This window comes from Carcharodon carcharias, chromosome 21 (genome assembly GCF_017639515.1).
Source record: "Carcharodon carcharias isolate sCarCar2 chromosome 21, sCarCar2.pri, whole genome shotgun sequence".
Taxonomy (NCBI): domain Eukaryota; kingdom Metazoa; phylum Chordata; class Chondrichthyes; order Lamniformes; family Lamnidae; genus Carcharodon; species Carcharodon carcharias.
Genome location: NC_054487.1, coordinates 44,250,489 through 44,267,160, shown reverse-complemented (window position 1 = coordinate 44,267,160; position 16,672 = coordinate 44,250,489). Strand labels below are relative to the sequence as shown.

At 44.6% G+C, this 16,672-nt stretch overlaps 1 protein-coding gene across 1 annotated transcript in view; it reads right to left on the bottom strand.

Moving 5' to 3' along the window:
• The window catches only part of LOC121293146 (synapsin-3-like), a 998,055-nt gene that overhangs the window by 25,781 nt on the left and 955,602 nt on the right, over positions 1-16,672 (bottom strand). The window contains exons 6-7 of the mRNA XM_041215893.1: positions 13,346-13,408; positions 7,488-7,630 (exon numbers count right to left, since the gene is read on the bottom strand). Coding sequence (XP_041071827.1) covers positions 7,488-7,630; positions 13,346-13,408 — 206 coding nt within the window. The remainder of the gene's footprint in view (positions 1-7,487; positions 7,631-13,345; positions 13,409-16,672) is intronic.

Here is a 16,672-nt window from a genome sequence, read left to right as displayed (position 1 = left end):
AGTATACTTATTATCCAAGAAAGGTACAACTCATTCCTTCACGATTGGTGCAAACTCTTCAAAGTCCTTTTCAAATATTCTTAGACAATTACAGATTCCACAGGCATTTTAAAGAAATTACAAATTTTCCTTACTGTACTGCTTCCAGGACTAAGTTCATCACAGCCTACTATCACTATCAAGGAGCCAGCAGGGGACCAGATCCAACTTGGCACAGAGATTTTCACAGAGCTTGGAGTCCATTTTTCCAGCTCACAAGTGACGGCCAACTCCATGAGAACACGTATGGTCCACATCATGATGCAGAGTCTGATTTTCCACGACAGCACAAGTAGAAGCTGAACAATTCCCAAGTGCTGCAGAAGAAGCTCTGACTGAGACCACTAAATCCCAGCTTGGTGCTGTGCAGGTTCAGACTGCTGCTGGGGCCAATGCTCAAAGGGTCATGAAGGCTCTCACAGCAGTCCAGCAACCTGTATTCCAGATTTCTAAGATTGCTGAGGACTTGCCCCAGCTCAGAAAACGACAGTGTCTCTGTGAAGCAAGAATTTGCTGTGTTGTCCCAGGTTGACAGCATTTGTGCTTCCATCACTGCCATTCTGCCAGTAGCCGTGCTGTTACCAGTCTGCCACCCTGTCCACACTGCTGCTGCCCATATCGAGGTGGTGTTGTCCGAAGCCAGGCCTCCTAGGCCTAGAGCTGCTTGGGGATGTCTTTGCAAGGTCATCTGCAGCCTCCTTCATTGAAAGTCAGCAGCCTTCTACCAGCCATGTAGCAGCCAGTGGGGTAGCACTATGTAAGAACACTGTGGCAGAAAGGCAAAGGCAAGACAGGCAGTAAAGATGTGCACAAGTATAATTAGTTGAGGTTTGTATGGAATTTTTGATGAAGTTGGTATGGAATGGTTGTTTTGTGATCGCCATATTCCTGAAATAAAAGCCAAGAGAACACTTAGACTATGGGATGGTAAGGTGTGGGACTGTTGTACAAGGTAAATGAGGGGTTTTATTCACAGGAACTGGATTTAAATTAGGTGCTCATGAACAACCCATTTGGGGTGTTGATGTGCCGATAGCCACCTTTGCTTCTTCCTCCTCCTAAGGTGGTCACCTAATTCTTGGTGAAAGGGCTGTGTCCTCATGGTAGTAGGTAGTTTTTGTCTGAGTATATTCAGCGGTCCAGGCAACTGCTTCAGTACCCCAGTTCAGGTCATCCACTTGATGGTGTTTCTCATGGCAGCATAGCTCTCATTATGGGTGTAGAGCAGATAATCCTTGTTGCCCAGAAACCACCCTTTGGCTTGATCTGGAAGATTGCTGGAAGTGCAGACTGGCACACAATGAACACATCATGACTGTTGCCAGGAAAATGGGCATTTATCAGCATGATTTGCTGAATTTGGTAGCACAACAACTGCACATTCTGGAAGTGGTAACCTTTGTGGCCCAGCATTGAGATGTGGTGCCCATAAAACCAAGCCTTTGTATTTGATATATCATAATCAAATTCCCTATATCATAGGGAAGTCCATTTTCCTGGCAAAGCCATATGCCCACTCTCCCTGCGTAACTTTGTCCAGAGAGAACACAATGAACTCCCCTCTCTTATCGTGCAGAGCCTCTGTCACCTCTCCAGTGTAGTGAAGTACAGTGAACTGAAGATGTTAGATATGCTGCATGGAAAGATCCCAATATGAAGAAATTCAGGGCCACAGTCACTTTCACGGCCACCGACAGTGCTGTCCTTGCTCTGATCTGAGGCTGTAGCTCTGGTTCCAAGAGCTGGTAGAATTCTGTGAGCAGCTCTTGCATGAATCACAGAAAATGCACTCATTGCTCCTGGCTTAGGTGTAGGTAGGAAAAGTGCTCCTGGAAGACACTAGGGATAAGGGCTCCTGCTGAGAGCCCTCCTCATCATCCTCCTATTCCCTCTGTAAGCAGCTTGTCTTCTGTTTGCTTCCTGTACACCATCTCCCTCTCATGCTGCAGCCCAAGGGGTCGGTTACTATGGCACCCATCACTAGGAGAAAGTGATGTGCCTAAGAGCCCATGTAGTCACAACCAATATCTTCCCTATGTGTGGCACCACTTCCTGTAGATCACCAACCGTAACCAATTAAGGCCCACCCAGCATGATACACAGCCTGGAATGTGTGTGAAGGGGTGGGCGGGGGCATGATGTCCGCCGGCGACCAGGGGCTGATCCAAATGCAGCCTTAGCAGCCCCTGGAAGGCTGCCACTGAAGGATGTGGGAGTATTGTGAATGGAAACTGTAGTGGGTGGACATGGCAGGTGGGAGGGCAGGTCGGCAGGGCAGTTGGCCCCATATTTTTTGGATGAATGCCTCACTGCCCTCCTGGAGAAGGTGGCAGCCAGGAGAGAAATCCCTGTCCCCAGGGACGGGAAGAGAAGGCCCCCCATCTCATCAAAAAGGCCTGGTAGGAGGTGGCATCCAAGGTCAGCAGCCACGATGTGGTGAGGCACACATGGGTCCAGTGCTGGAAGCGCTTCAACAATCTTCCATGATCGGGAAGGGTGAGTACCGTGTTGGCATGGGTCACTTTGCAGAACAGTCAAGAGCTGCCCATCCCCCCTATGGACCTCAGTGGTGTTACAGTGTGAGTGGCAAATGTCAATGAGGCAGGATCTGGCCAAGGGGGTGAGCCCTGGCTACTTGGACTGTGTGCCTTGCGGCTCCAGAGTCGTGAATCGGCTGAGCCCTGTGAGGTGTTCCTCAGGTGGGGTTGGCCAAGCTGCAATGGCGCTGCAGGTAGAGGGTGGACTAATCAATGCTCCTCTGTCCTTTCAGGAGAAACGTCGCATAACAATGCTGTTACGGACTGTTACGGAGAGGTCACAGACTGTTACGGAGAGGTCACAGACTGGTGGAGGGTCCCCACACCTCCTCATCCTCTTCCGGTACGGGCAGGAGGCCCTGGAGCTGGAGAGGTGCCATGCACCTCGGTCAAGTGGCTGCAGTGAGGTTGGGGTGCCACAGGGAGGTAAAAGTGCAATGCACTGAGATGAGAATGTCGGTTATTGCTATCATTCCAGTGTAGTCTCTATATTGATGTGCGCCTCGAACCTGGAATCCCCATTGATAATCAAAAGACAAGGGAACCATGATGCAAATCTCTGTCTCATCCGGGTGCCAGGCATGCACAGTGACAGCCTAGTAACTTAAACTAATGACAGGTCCTTTTTCTCCCTTTTAGGGTTATCAGCAGCCCCTTGTTGTGAGGAGCCTGAAGGCCCATTCCTGATCCCTGAGGACCACCATGCTCACCAAGGAGCTGCATCACACCCTCTCTGTCAAGTAGGCACCAGCACAGATACTAGCACCTTGGTGGGTATAACATTGCCGTATAGTCTATCGGTGAACATTGGTGAGGGTACTTCACACTCACTTGAGGTGCAGGCGGAGCCAGAGGGTGCCCAAGGCATTGGCAGTCAGAGGACTACTGGGCACCAGGACAATTCTCAGTCAGTGGCTGATGATGGGCCTCTGGAGGCGTCTCTGAGGCAGCAGCTGCTGGAAGTCCAGCAGGATGTGCCGGAGGATCTGGCAGAGATACATGAGGGAATGCGTGCCATGGTGTCTGTTGTGGAGGAGTCCCTGCGGAGCATAAGCACTGCGTTGACCCTCATGGCTGAGCACAATGCCTCCTCCTTGGAGATAGTGGTGACTTTCATGGAGAGACTCCTCCAGGGACTCAATCAGTGTTCCCTGGGTATGCGCTCGGACCTGCAAACCCTCGCATTGGCAATGACCTCAGCTGGTCAGTGCCTGTGTGGGAGATGGATTGGGCGCCCAGTATCCCAGCTAGATGTCCGTCTATCAATGGTGAGCAGGGAGGTCCAAAGTGACCTCATGTTGGCGCATGTGCTGCCTGTCATCTTTGTGGGCTCCTCTCAGGGCACTCTGGATGACAGCAGCAACTCCTCTGCCCATCTGCCAGTGACCGTGGCATCTGATGAGGTTGCAGCGACTGGGGAGATGCCATCCGTGGCACTGGCTGCTCCCTACCAGTCGTGACCAGCACAGGCTCCATGGGCCCACCAAGGTCATCAAGGCCAACAAGACAGCACAGTGAGCAGGCTGTCTCCAATGCCAGTGCCAGCGAGGGGGGAAGCATCTGGACATAGCACCCACAAGCGAAAACTTAAAGCACCTTAAGCACAGCACGGGCTTATCATGGGTAATATTTGATTCCCCATTTTAAATTCTTTTTAATGGTGTGATAGAAAACACCAGTTCATGTTACTTTCTGCAACGTTTAACATTCACAAGTAAATTATACGTTATTTTGTGCAACTAGCCTCTGTATGCTTCATTTGTTGTATAGTTGCAGGGTAGGCCATGATGTTATGATGGATGTGTGTTTCCTGAAACTGTATTGCAAAGACAGAGTTTATGTTATTGACCAAGGAGCTGGTCCTGTCAGGGATCGAGTATGGAGCCTGCAGCCCTGGCATAAGGTGGTTCTTATTTGGCAGGCTAGCTGAAGGAGTGTTGGATCAAGGTGTCCCGGGTGTCCCTGCCTCCCTGTAGGTTAACCAGGTCAGCGTCTATGCCTCAGCATTCTCCTGAGCATGCTCGTCTTCGGACTCACTACTGGACTCATTGTCTGTTGCTGTGCAACTGCGTCAAGATCTTCTTCCTCCACTGCGTGCCCTCTTTCCAGCACCAGAATGTGGAGAGCGCAGCATGCAACCACTATCAGTGACACATGATCTGGGGGGTATTGCAGTGCGCCCCCTGAGCGGTCCAGGCATCAGGAGCGCATCTTGAGAAGACCAATGGTTCTCTCTACAACCGCCCTTGTGGAGGCATGTTATACAGCTGCTCAGCCTCTGTTCTTGGGTGGTGGAGAGGCGTCATGTGCCACCTTTTGAGAGGATAGCCCTTGTCACCCAGCAGCCATCCAACCAATTGGGCTGGAGCACTGAAGAGCTTCAGCACCTGAGGTGCCTCAGGATGTAAACATCATGGGAACTGCCTGGGTACCTTGGTCACACTCGCAGAATCTGCATTTTGTGATCACACACTATCTGCATGTTCATGGAGTGAAATCCCTTCCTGTTGAGGAAGACTCCCAGCTCACCTGCTGGCACCTTGATGGCCATATATGTGCAGTCTATTGCACCCTGGATGTGGGGGAAACCAGCAATCACTGCAAAACCTCTGGCTCGCTCAGCCTGGCTGGCCTCGTCCATACGCTAATGAATGAAAGTCAATGCACACCTGCACAGAGTGTCTGTCACCAGTTTGACACAACTGTGGACAGCTGATTGGGAGACTCCACAAAGTTCCCCACTGAGCCCTGGAAAGAGCCAAAGGCACAGAAGTTTAGGGCCACTGTGACCTTCAGCGCCAATGACATGGGGTGTCCACCCAAACAGAGCTGATATCAGGGCCAATCCTCTGACAGATGGAGATCACTGTCTCCCTTGAGAGACAGAGCCTCCTTCAGCATCGCACCTCAGACATATTGAGGTAGCTGCATCGCCACCTGTAAACCCTGGCAGCAGGATAGTGGCATCTTCTGCGGTCCCTTCCACCTTGATCATTCTGTTGGCCCTGTGCCCCTTGTGCCTGTGCCTGTCCTTGCGCAGTTCGCTCCCCTGGAAACTGAATAGGGACACCTGGCCTCCTCCCCCTTCTGGCCCTCTCTTCCTCCTCAGAGGAGGTGCTTCCAGCAGAGACCACAACCCCCATTCCCAGGGTAAGGGAAGGCTGTCTGATACCCGGAAGGCCCCACGCGGTGTGAATGATCCGGGGGCTTGGAAGACACCAGTCGAGTCCTGAACTGAAGCCTCTAAAATATCTGAATGCAGCTCTGAAGTGAAATGAAGCTGTCCTGTTTACAGTTGCAACAAGCAAGTGATATCCTGCACTCCTCACTCGCATTGACAAGACCACTGACCCCTCTTATCCCGCCCGTGGATGAGGTTTTACAAATTGTGACCTGCCCGTTTTACCCGTGCGACAGGCTGAAAATCACACGGGCTATGTAAAGTTGGAGACAATTGGTCTCTCAAGGGTCTTAACTGGCCACTTAATTAATAGCGGGCAGGCCTCCGTCTTCATCACGCGCCCGCCTAGAGAAATATTGCGAGAGTGCGTGTTGATGTTGGCACGCTCAGTGTGCTTTATTAAACACTCGAGCGGGTCAGGCGCGTGCCTGCTCACTAAAATTTCTGCTCAAAGTGTGGAATCAAAGCAGAAAATGGAGGAAATGCCCAGCAGGTCTGACAGCATCTGCAGAGAAAGAAACAGAGTTAATATTGCAGGTCAATGACCCTGTTTCTCTCTCCACAGATGCTGCCAGACCTGTTGAGTATTTCCAGCACTTACTGTTTTCGACTTCAGACCTTCAGCAACCGCATTCCTTTGTTTTTGTACTTAAAGTGCAGCACATGTTGTCTGATGTGTGGTTGACCAGCCAGACAGATTTGTTTTGATTTTAAATTCCTGTTGAGGACTTTAAATAGAAAGCTGCAGAATGCATCAATATTTGACTTCTAGGCAGGATTTCCTGTGTCAGAACCTAAAATGATTTTAAGTATTGGCTGGCGTTCAGGCTCCAGTCAGGTGCACACTGTAATTCAAAGCACCTAAAGTTGGTGCCAATGTCAGGCGTGGAAAGATTTTTCCAATACAAAGAGCCCTGTTTATGAAAGTTCTCATGATTCTGTGACATTTTGGGAACTTAGCAAAACAGCAATAAACAGTCATTAAACAATCATTGTTGTATTCACCAGTCAGGTACCTAAATTACTTGCATTAGAGATGCCTTTGGGTATATGCAGAGTGAGCACATCTTGTGGGGTAGCTCTGGTCCATATGGAAAAATGGAATGTAAGCCATGAAAATCCATATAGGAAACAAATTTCTTTCATTCCTCTTTTCCTATTTTCTCTGAGTGTCAGAAGCACCCACAATCTCCATCTGGCAAATTCGCTATCTCTTCTTTGTCATTGTTTGGGCATCTGCTGAACTCGAAAATACATTCTGTTTTGCCAATTGGAATTGGTAAATTTAACCAAGATAAAATAACTGAAAAAGGTTAAGATAACTTTGCCTCTCTTCAAACTTTATAGCATCCTTCTTTAGGAGGTGTGAGGGTGGGCTGCGTGAACAAGAGGGCTCTCTTTGTGACAAATCAATTTCATTATCCTTCAATTAGAAGAAACCCTACCCAACAACACTTATGAGAGCACAAAGGTGACCTGAGTCTAGGTTCAGTAAGAAATGTGACTTAAAGTTCTGCCAACCTACATTTTTTCCCCTCTTTAGGGAGCCTCTAGGTTCAACTTAACATATCCCCACCACACGATCAATATGAGGAATTTAAAAAAGTGGCAAATACTGAACATAATAATACATTATTCTCTCTTTCACTTCTGCACACTGAAGCACCAATAGAATTATGAAGTTTGCCATGTTGAATGATGGTTAAAATCGATAAAATGGCAGTATTTACATGTAAGCTTTGTAATTGCTCCCAATCTTCTGAATTCTGATATCATACTTGGAGTCAATGTAAGGCTCTGTGGTTGCATAAGTTTTCGCAAGGGCCACGACACTGGCTATATCCTGGAAGTCGTAATGATTTTCAACTTTTACCTGTAAGAGACAAGTCCAGGCCAGCAGGAAAAAGAGTAAAAAGTCAAAAGAGTTAGGAGCATTATTATTAAACCACACAAAGCTGTTGTGCTCAAAAGCACTACCAATATGTGTGCATCCATTCTCCATTCCCCTAGTTCCATTGAGCTCTGTGAAATCATCCAGTGTCACATCCTCACTTACACAACCTAATTTCCTCCAAATCACACTATCGGAACTGGTATGTGAAAGTGAGAAGTAGGGTTTTGAGCAAAGGAACACAGGGACTCCTGTGCTGGCTTTTCCTTCGTATCTAGCTCACCATCGTCCTCACTGACACCATCATCATAGTCAATGAGAAATAAATTTTTGCTCTCCTCCTTTTCATTATCTTCCTTCTCTTCAGCACACTCTACCTGATGGACCTACTGGAAAGGGCAAATTAAACAAAAAAATAAGAGTGAGAATTACATTCTTAGGATTAACACAGACAAATAAGTGGAAGTTTCAGGTTATGTGCTGCTTCACAGGGATAACATGGCACCCACTAAACTGCTGACTGCACCATCCCACTTGTCTCGCCATCTTCCATAGCTACATAAGACTGCATTCCTATCAGCTCTCTGGGCTGCTCCTCTTGGTTCAGCTCTCTATTTTGTGGAATCGTCCTTCCAGTTCCCTGCCTTTAACATGCTTCAAGTTTCATCTTTGAAAAAATTGAGTAAAGGCTAGAATTTGAGGGATGTCTCAAGTTTCATCTTTGAAAAAATTGAGTAAAGGCTAGAATTTGAGGGATGTCTCCTAAGTGGCCACAAACAACTGATTTAACCGATAAGCTGGTATCAGACTTAAAGTGGAGTGAGGGGTTTCGAGATTCTCTATACAAATAATCCTCGTTAGTAGAGATGGCAATATATACTGTCAGACTGAGAGTTAATTAAATCTTAACCTCGGTGCAGTATAAAGGGTGTGTTGTGCAACTAAGGTTTAGAAATCTAATACTCAAGGAAGAAAAGGGAGAGTTGTGAATGTGTTACTGTGCTGGCTCTCACCAAGCTATTAAACTTTTTTCAGCATTTGGAAGAGTGAGTGTTATGGTCTAAGGTATGAATGAGACTTCCATTCAGCGCCCTTATCACCGAGAATAGTGCATCTTTCACTGCATTTACAGTTTAGTCAGTAGTGTGTTAGGTTTGTTGAATATTCTTTCAGTTTTATTATTTTAATTTCATAAATGAAGAAGTGAGGAAAAACAAGATGCAAAACTTCTCGGACACACAGACAAATTCAATTTGTTAAATTACAGGGATTTTAGCACTACTTGAGCAATAATGTATGGGCTCCTTCAGCTGTCATTTACTGTAGAGTTTCTGCTGATTCACAGAGTATACAGGAACACCTACTCAGCAGTCCACCAAAATTCCAACCTTGCTTTGAAAATTCAAAACTGTTTGGCTTAACATCAGATGTCTAATATACACTTCTAAAGAGCTCATGACCTCGCAATGAAGGGATGCAACAGTTACATTAGATTTGAGAACATGGAGCATTCTTAGCATTTCTTGTTTCAAACAGCTAGCTGTCACTTTAATTAGATGAGTGTTTTTATTTTTATAAAAATTGGGATGTATTTGAACCTTAAAACTGAAACTAAGGTCCTAATGACATCATTAGGATTCTGATTTAGATGGGAGAGAAGCCTACCACTTGCTTAAGACAGGCACTTTGGCCCTCAACAGTAGGCCCCTGTGAAAGTGTCTGTAAGACAATCATGAGGGTTAATAACCCCATAAGGTTATGAACCCTATTTTTAGGCTATTAACCACCCCATTAGTGCCAATAATTTCCCCAAGTGAAAATCAGCCCAACCTGTCTATATAATGGCTGTTTCTGGGAACAGTTTAGTCCTTGAGTCCTCTCATTGTGTTTGGGAGGGCCTTAGGTAGACCACAGATCTGCATAAAACTTACCTACGCAAATCTATAATTCACCACACACTAATCTTGGCTCTATAGATTAGTATTCAAACTGGAGTTCCAGAAAAGATCCTGGAAATCCATGTTTTTTTTTAATTCATTCACGGGATGTGGGCTTCACTGGTTGGGCCAGCATTTATTGCCCAACCTTAGTTGCCCTTGAGAAGGTGGTGGTGAGCTGCCTTCTTGAACCGCTGCAGTCCATGTTCCAATGTCAATGTTCCTTTGCCGGTTTAAGAAATAGCTAATTGGCAAAATGGCCATGAGAACATAAGAAAAGATAAGGATGAAAGAAAAGCTATTGAGCCCAGCAAAGCTCACCTCTCTAGTATTCAAGCTAAACACTGTACTTTGAATGGATCTAAAATTTGACACCTTGCCTGGCGGAGAATTTTCACCATTTATGTGAATAATTTCTGGCATTTGTTCCACATTTATTTTGTGTTGCAGAGCTTCTGTATAACCTCAAACATTTGGCTTGTCTGGTTTTATATATCCCAGGATTTTGCTGTTTTTTAATTGTCTCACCACATTGTCTGGGGTGTGGCTAGACACAACCACACTATTACCCCCAAATCCCTTTCTGAGTCATTTTGAATGATCATTTCACACATTATTTCATCCAATGTGCAACACTTTGAACAAAATTTAATTCAGCCCATCACAGCAGAAACATGGCGGCCAGGCCTGCTAAATCATGCAGGAGGCTGCTTGTCAATTTACAGGTGGCAGGAAAACCTCCCGCACTTAGGTCAGAAGCAGAAAGGGGGCGATGCACACAACTTGCTTACTCGCAGCAGCATCTCAATTAGATTCATTAATGAGTCACTTGACACCAATTAACCCTGAGCCCACCAGAATTTATTGATGACTCAGGGATTAAATCGGATTCATATGGCTCTCCCATGCCTCCCGAAAGACTAAATCAGTCTGCAGCTTCGTGAGTTTCCTTTCCATGAACTATCATTGTATCCAAAGCCATACTCAACTCTGATCTCTAGATTAATTTATCTTCAGGGAATCTTGTCAAAAGTCTTTTATAAATTGAAATAAATTACATGAATTATATAAATTACAATCCCTCTATCTATTTTATCAATTTCATTTTCAAGGAAATCAAGATGTTTATGCTGATTCAATTTACATAATTATCATTTCTGTCCATGTCCTACTCCAGCCTATGTAACAGCATGATTTAAGTTACTTTGTCTGCTACACCAGGTTAGTTAACTGGTTGCCTGGATGGGATCTGTTTCCCATATATAGATACAGATAAGACTATTCCCAATCCTATACCTTAACCGGTGAATGTTTCTTGATGATAGCTAGTCCTTCTAGTCATTCTCAACATTCCCAGATAAATCCTTTCAAGTTCAGGGATCTTCAGTCCCTTAATTTGTTCAGTACCGTACTTGTGTCATACTGAGTTTTTAATATTTGAAATATTATAATAATTGTACATTTTTGTATTATCTTCATTAGTGATAAAAAATATTCACTTTTCTGTTTTGACTATCTCCTTTCCTGCTAACCTCGCCTCCACTTTTATCTCTTAATGCTCTGATTAACTAGTTCTTTGTAGTTATATTTCTGGATGAATGTTTTATTGTCATGCTTGTCTCCGTCAACTATTCTCAACTCTGAAATATTTTTGCATTTCAATTATGTCATTTAAGCCGTTATTCCATACCCCTGTGGATGTTGCTAGACACAACCACACTATTGCCCCCAAATCCCTTTCTGAGTCATTTTAAATGATCATGTCACACATTATTTCATCCAATGTGCAACACTTGGAAAAAAATTTAATTCAGCCCATCACAGCAGAAATATGGCGGCCAGGCCTGCTAAATCACGCAGGAGGCTGCTTGTCAATCTGCTGGCAGTGGTAAAACCTCACGCACTTAGGTCAGAAGCAGAAAGGGGGCGATGCACGCAACTCGCTCACTCGCAGCAGCATCTCAATTAGATTCATTAATGAGTCATTTGACACCAATTAACTCTGAGCCCACCAGAATTGCAGGAATTTCTTTTAACCTAGTAATTTGACCTGCATCTTCCTGCTGAATTTGACAAGACCCAAAGTTTGGGAAAGCTATTAGATGCCTGTGGGTATGTGACCAAGATTCTTGGGGGGAGAGGTGTGTGTTTCATGCTCCATAGCTTTACTCACATTGTGCCACTTATTTTGTGTTATGGCTGTCTGAGATGATGACCACGTGTTTGTTGTCTGGTTTAAGAACTCTTTCACTGCAAACCTAAATAGAAGCAAAGAAAGCTGCAACCTCACATGGCTAAAGATAGCATCAGCGCTGAACTTAAGATTCAAGGATTCCAGAGTCTGGGAGGGCTGAGGGGTGTAAGTTAATTCTTACTGTAATTCTTCTTACTGTAATACTGTTGCCACATGTGTCACAAGACCAGGAACTTGATGCGGTAACTATTGAAACAGACCCACCAAAGAATTAAAAAGAGCTTAAATGTTGCTCTTAGCAACATTTAATTCTGAGGATGAATGCAAAGGAACAAAGCTAACCAACATCATTTGGATTGATATTAACCAGGTATCACCATGGAAGATTGTCCTCTGGAATGGTGATCAAAGCATTTTGGTGTCCATTAACATTTAGCAGAGCTGGCATGTAATACTTAGCAATGGCAGCAACACAATGCAATGGGAAGTACTGCCACTGGAAAATGTAATCAAGGCAACTGGCTAAATTGGAGCAAGAAAGAGAACGGAAATTATTTTTATACACAATGCTTATGTTGCATTTTTTTGCCAGTAGCTAAGTAGGGCATAGAAATTTTACTTTACAGTTTGTACTTTTGGATTTGATGATTCAAATATTTTAGATTTTCTCTTCACAATAAATTGTTCAATTTCCATGTAATAGCAATTTCAATTTCAGTTCAATTTCATGGAAAAACAATAATAATAGTGTCAGCAAAAAATCAAACTTGAATGAGGTGGATACAGTAATTGCATAACTAAATATGCAACTAAAACCAAGAATAACTGAGAATAAAAAAAACAAAAGATTAATCCCAATTAACTTCTTTAATTGCTTGATAGCCCTGATATGATGTTGTTTTTGTGGACTCCAAAATGCTGGAAAAGCACAAAGTATAAAACATCATAGTCTGTTGCATTGGAGGCAAGAACACTTCCAGATTCCCCTAAAATATAAATCTATTGCCACTGGCTCCTTCAGGCTTTTGCTTAGTAATACTTCTAGTGCAAGTGAGAGAAGTTTGGGCCTGCACCTTAAGTTCCAACAAACATGTGTCCCATTGCACCTTGTGAAATTATTTCTCTTCACTTATTATATATAGGCTTATAGTTAACGCTGTTTTTGAAATGTTAACTTTTTTGAAGCTGTTGCTTAGCTTTTGCTAGTTTCTCGGTTGGCACGTGTGATTCAACATGGATTAGGGATTAAACCTGGATCTTCCTGTCTGTACATCTTAACTGGATATGAGATAAACTTGCAGTGATAGACTTCAGCCTGTTCAGCCTTGATATAAACTATTACCTGGATGGAGCACCAAGAAGAAAATTAGGTGGAGAGGTTTGGATGCCTGTAACAGAGCCCACTTGATTCTCATTAAGTTAGTATAAATGAAAATATTTCCTACTGAGTGGATGCTTGGGCTCAAATTTCTATTAACATCACAGGGATTCTGGTTCATCACATAGTTGTATTAGACAGTTGGGGTGGACAGTGCCCATGGCCCCTCTTGCTTTGGTACTGCTTACCTTACCCATGCCTGCATGAGCATGTCCCATCTTCACAACCACAGGGAATTTGGGAATTGTGAGCTGAAACACAAAGAAAAGCAAACTATGTAAGATCTCAGTCTTGTTCATTTTTACCAGTTATTATACATGCAACATTCAGATATTCCTCTCATTTCCTTTTTCTTTACCCTGTTTCCTCTCAGCTTCCATTTCTCTCAACTTTGATGTGCAGTAGATCATTCCTGGCTAATAGAGGAGACCTTTAAAGCAATGGATAATGTCATATGAGTGAAATCCATATGCTGAAGTGCACAGCACAATTTCACCCCATTTTTTAAGTGGAATCTGTTTGATACCATGTTAAGAGTTTCCTCTTGTCAATCTAATTACTCTTCCTGAATTGGTTACAAGGAAGCAGTTAACTCCCTTACTTCCTTTAGGAATCTGGTTACAGATTTGGGGTGCGTGGCATGGTGCTTGGGGTGAATTTTCTCTATTTACTGCATCTAGTTAAGCCATGAGCATATTCTTTTTGAAAGTATGCATTAAACAAGCTTCTACAAGATACATCAGCTTAAGGAAAAAGGCCTGATTTGGACTGGATAAGTTTAACCCACAGCATTATGATTGAGAGAATACAGTAAGAATCAGAATTACATACAGTATCAGACAATTTGCCATCAGCTGTGATGCCAGCTGTCTCTGCGAGGCATGCCAGCTTGTGCCTCTTCTTGCTCTCTTTGGTTCACTGGAAGCAGAATGGGTAAATTACTGTGTTTATTATTGGCTTTACTTTACCCTTCAGGCTTGTTGTGCAGCTGTGGTTTGCAGACAGGGGTTCATGGCCTGAATACAAGTATTGGGATCACAGTTAGGGAAGTAAGTATTCTGACATTATAACCAGTGTTTCAGGCTACCTTTGTACCAATCTTTTCTTTAGTTTGTGATTTTACTTTCCATCATAAAGAATGCAAATAAACTTACTAAAGAGACCTGACTTACACGCATTTAATGGATCCAAACATACATGGCAGCTGAATTAAGGTACTGTTAAAACAGGACATTGGTTAAAGCACCAAGTTGATGAATACCTTCTGCAATTGTTGTCAAATTGGTTCCCTTCCAACCAGCACTCTGTATTATTATTATAACAATACTGATGTTAATCCTTGGTGCTACTCTGCTCAATGACTGTTACTGTATGTCTCTGCTGTTCTTTAACTCCTTTCTAAGGTTAAACTCAGTAGCTCCTTCAGTTAGTCTGATACCCTTGTCCATCAGTTCTAGCTGCTTAAACATTTTTTGTAGAAGTCTGAATTTATGGCCCACTGTTTCTTTTCTCTCACTCCTAGCAAAGTGCTCAGGCTATTCTCAACACCTCCACAAGGTGATACCATTGAGTTTGATAATTCTTTATTAAGAGGGTTGTGAGTGCAAAGCCACATCCTGATGATTAGTCTTCAATATGCAGGAGCTCTTAAGTGAGAAGGGCTGAGACTGCAGCACCTTCTATGTACTGTTAGTGTGCAATGTGACAGAGCTCTGAAGTATAGAAGACTATAAATGAGTTCCACAACTTGGGTGGAAATTTCAGCCCTCCCTCAAGGTGAGTTTGGAGGCAGGGGGGCCATTTATTTGGACAGGAGCTGCTGAGTAGGGAACTCATCACCTTCCTGTAATGCCTATTTAAGGGCCTCATCCCGCTGCAGCTGGTATTCAACCAGTGGCGAGCGGGGGAGTCACCACACGGGAAGCCTTAGAAGTAAACCTTTTTCGGGTTTGCTTGTGGACTCCTGGGGGGTTGGGAAAGAGCCCTCATTATCATGACTCAGTGACTGATTGAAGGATCCACCATTGGGAAGTGGGGGCCAGCTAAAAGACAGCCCACAGCCCGTGCTGCTGACCCCCCCACATCACCACCCCCCCCCCCCCCCCCCCCCCCCCCCCCCACCACTAACCTTTGTCTCTGAGTCCCTCGCTGATCCTGGGCCTCTGGTAGGGGCATTGCCAACAGCTAACATCGCTCCTGGTCTTGCTACCTGTGATGGATGGCTGTCGGTCTCTGATTGGCCAGCAGCTGTAGAGGGGCAGGACTTCTGCCTCAGGTTACTAGACCCCAGGAAAGGTCTGCCATTGGCCACTCAAGTGCCTGATTGGCAGTTAATAATACAGTGGGCCTTTTCCAAACGTGATGACGTAGGTCTCTCACCAGTTTGCCAACCGGTGAGACCCCTGTTCCTAGATTGAATTCCACGTAGGTTGAAACCTGGTGATGTCTCCTCAGGGCATTCAGTGATTCCAAGGGATAGAACATAAAACTCTTAGGACAGTGTTACGAGGTTGTGCTTTTGTATAAAAAAAGATACAATTTTCAATTCTCCTTTATCTGGCTGCATTTTAAAAAACATTAAAAAGTAACCCTATTAAGACAATGGAGGATTGCTAGCCAGCCAGGGTATACCACTTGCATTCCACCTAAGTGGGATGAAAAGGGAACAGAAACAGACATCCAAGGAATGTGAGAGATCCCATCTCCTATTGGCTTTCACACTATCTTTAAACTCTTCAAACGTTTCTGAGGTGAGACATCAGAAAACATTTACCTATTCCATAAAACAATGGGCAGGATTTTTGGCTGAATGGGCAGACGCACACCCGATCCGCTCAAGTGTAAATTGACGCATGATGACATCAAGCGAGCATCCCGACATCTTCGCACACTCGCGCAATATTTCAGTCAGCGGGCGTGCATGGGAGTCAGCAGTGCGCCTGCAGACAATTAAAAGGCCTATTAAGGCCATTAACAATGTAATTGCATTAAATTTTTCCTTGCCTATCCAACATTATGGTTGGCGGGCAGGCGGAATGGCCAAGCAGTCTTTGCATTTTTTCTGAAACCTCATCCACAGGTGGGATGAGGTTTCGATCCGTCAGTAAAAAAATAAATCATCCTAATTTCTAACATGTCCCTGCTCATGTGTCAGAGTCACATGAGGGGGCATGTTTTGTTTTAAAAATCTTTATTTTTAATTTTCAAAGCTCTTCATCTCCCTGGGGCAGCTCTGTGCCTCAGGGAGCTTTTCCTGAACACACTTGCGCGCATGCATGAACTTGCACGATCGCCCTCCTCCTTCCCACTCCCCCCACACAGGCAGCGCTAAGTGCTGAAGCACGTGTATCACGCTGGGTAGGCCTCAATTGGCCCACTAGTGTGAAATCACAGTCCAGCCCCGATTGCAGGCGTGCTTGGCTTCCCGACCGTCCCCGCCAAACCCGCCCGACGAGGGAAAAATCCTAGCCAATGGCTACAGCAGACATAGTAATCAAATTCCTCTGAAATATACA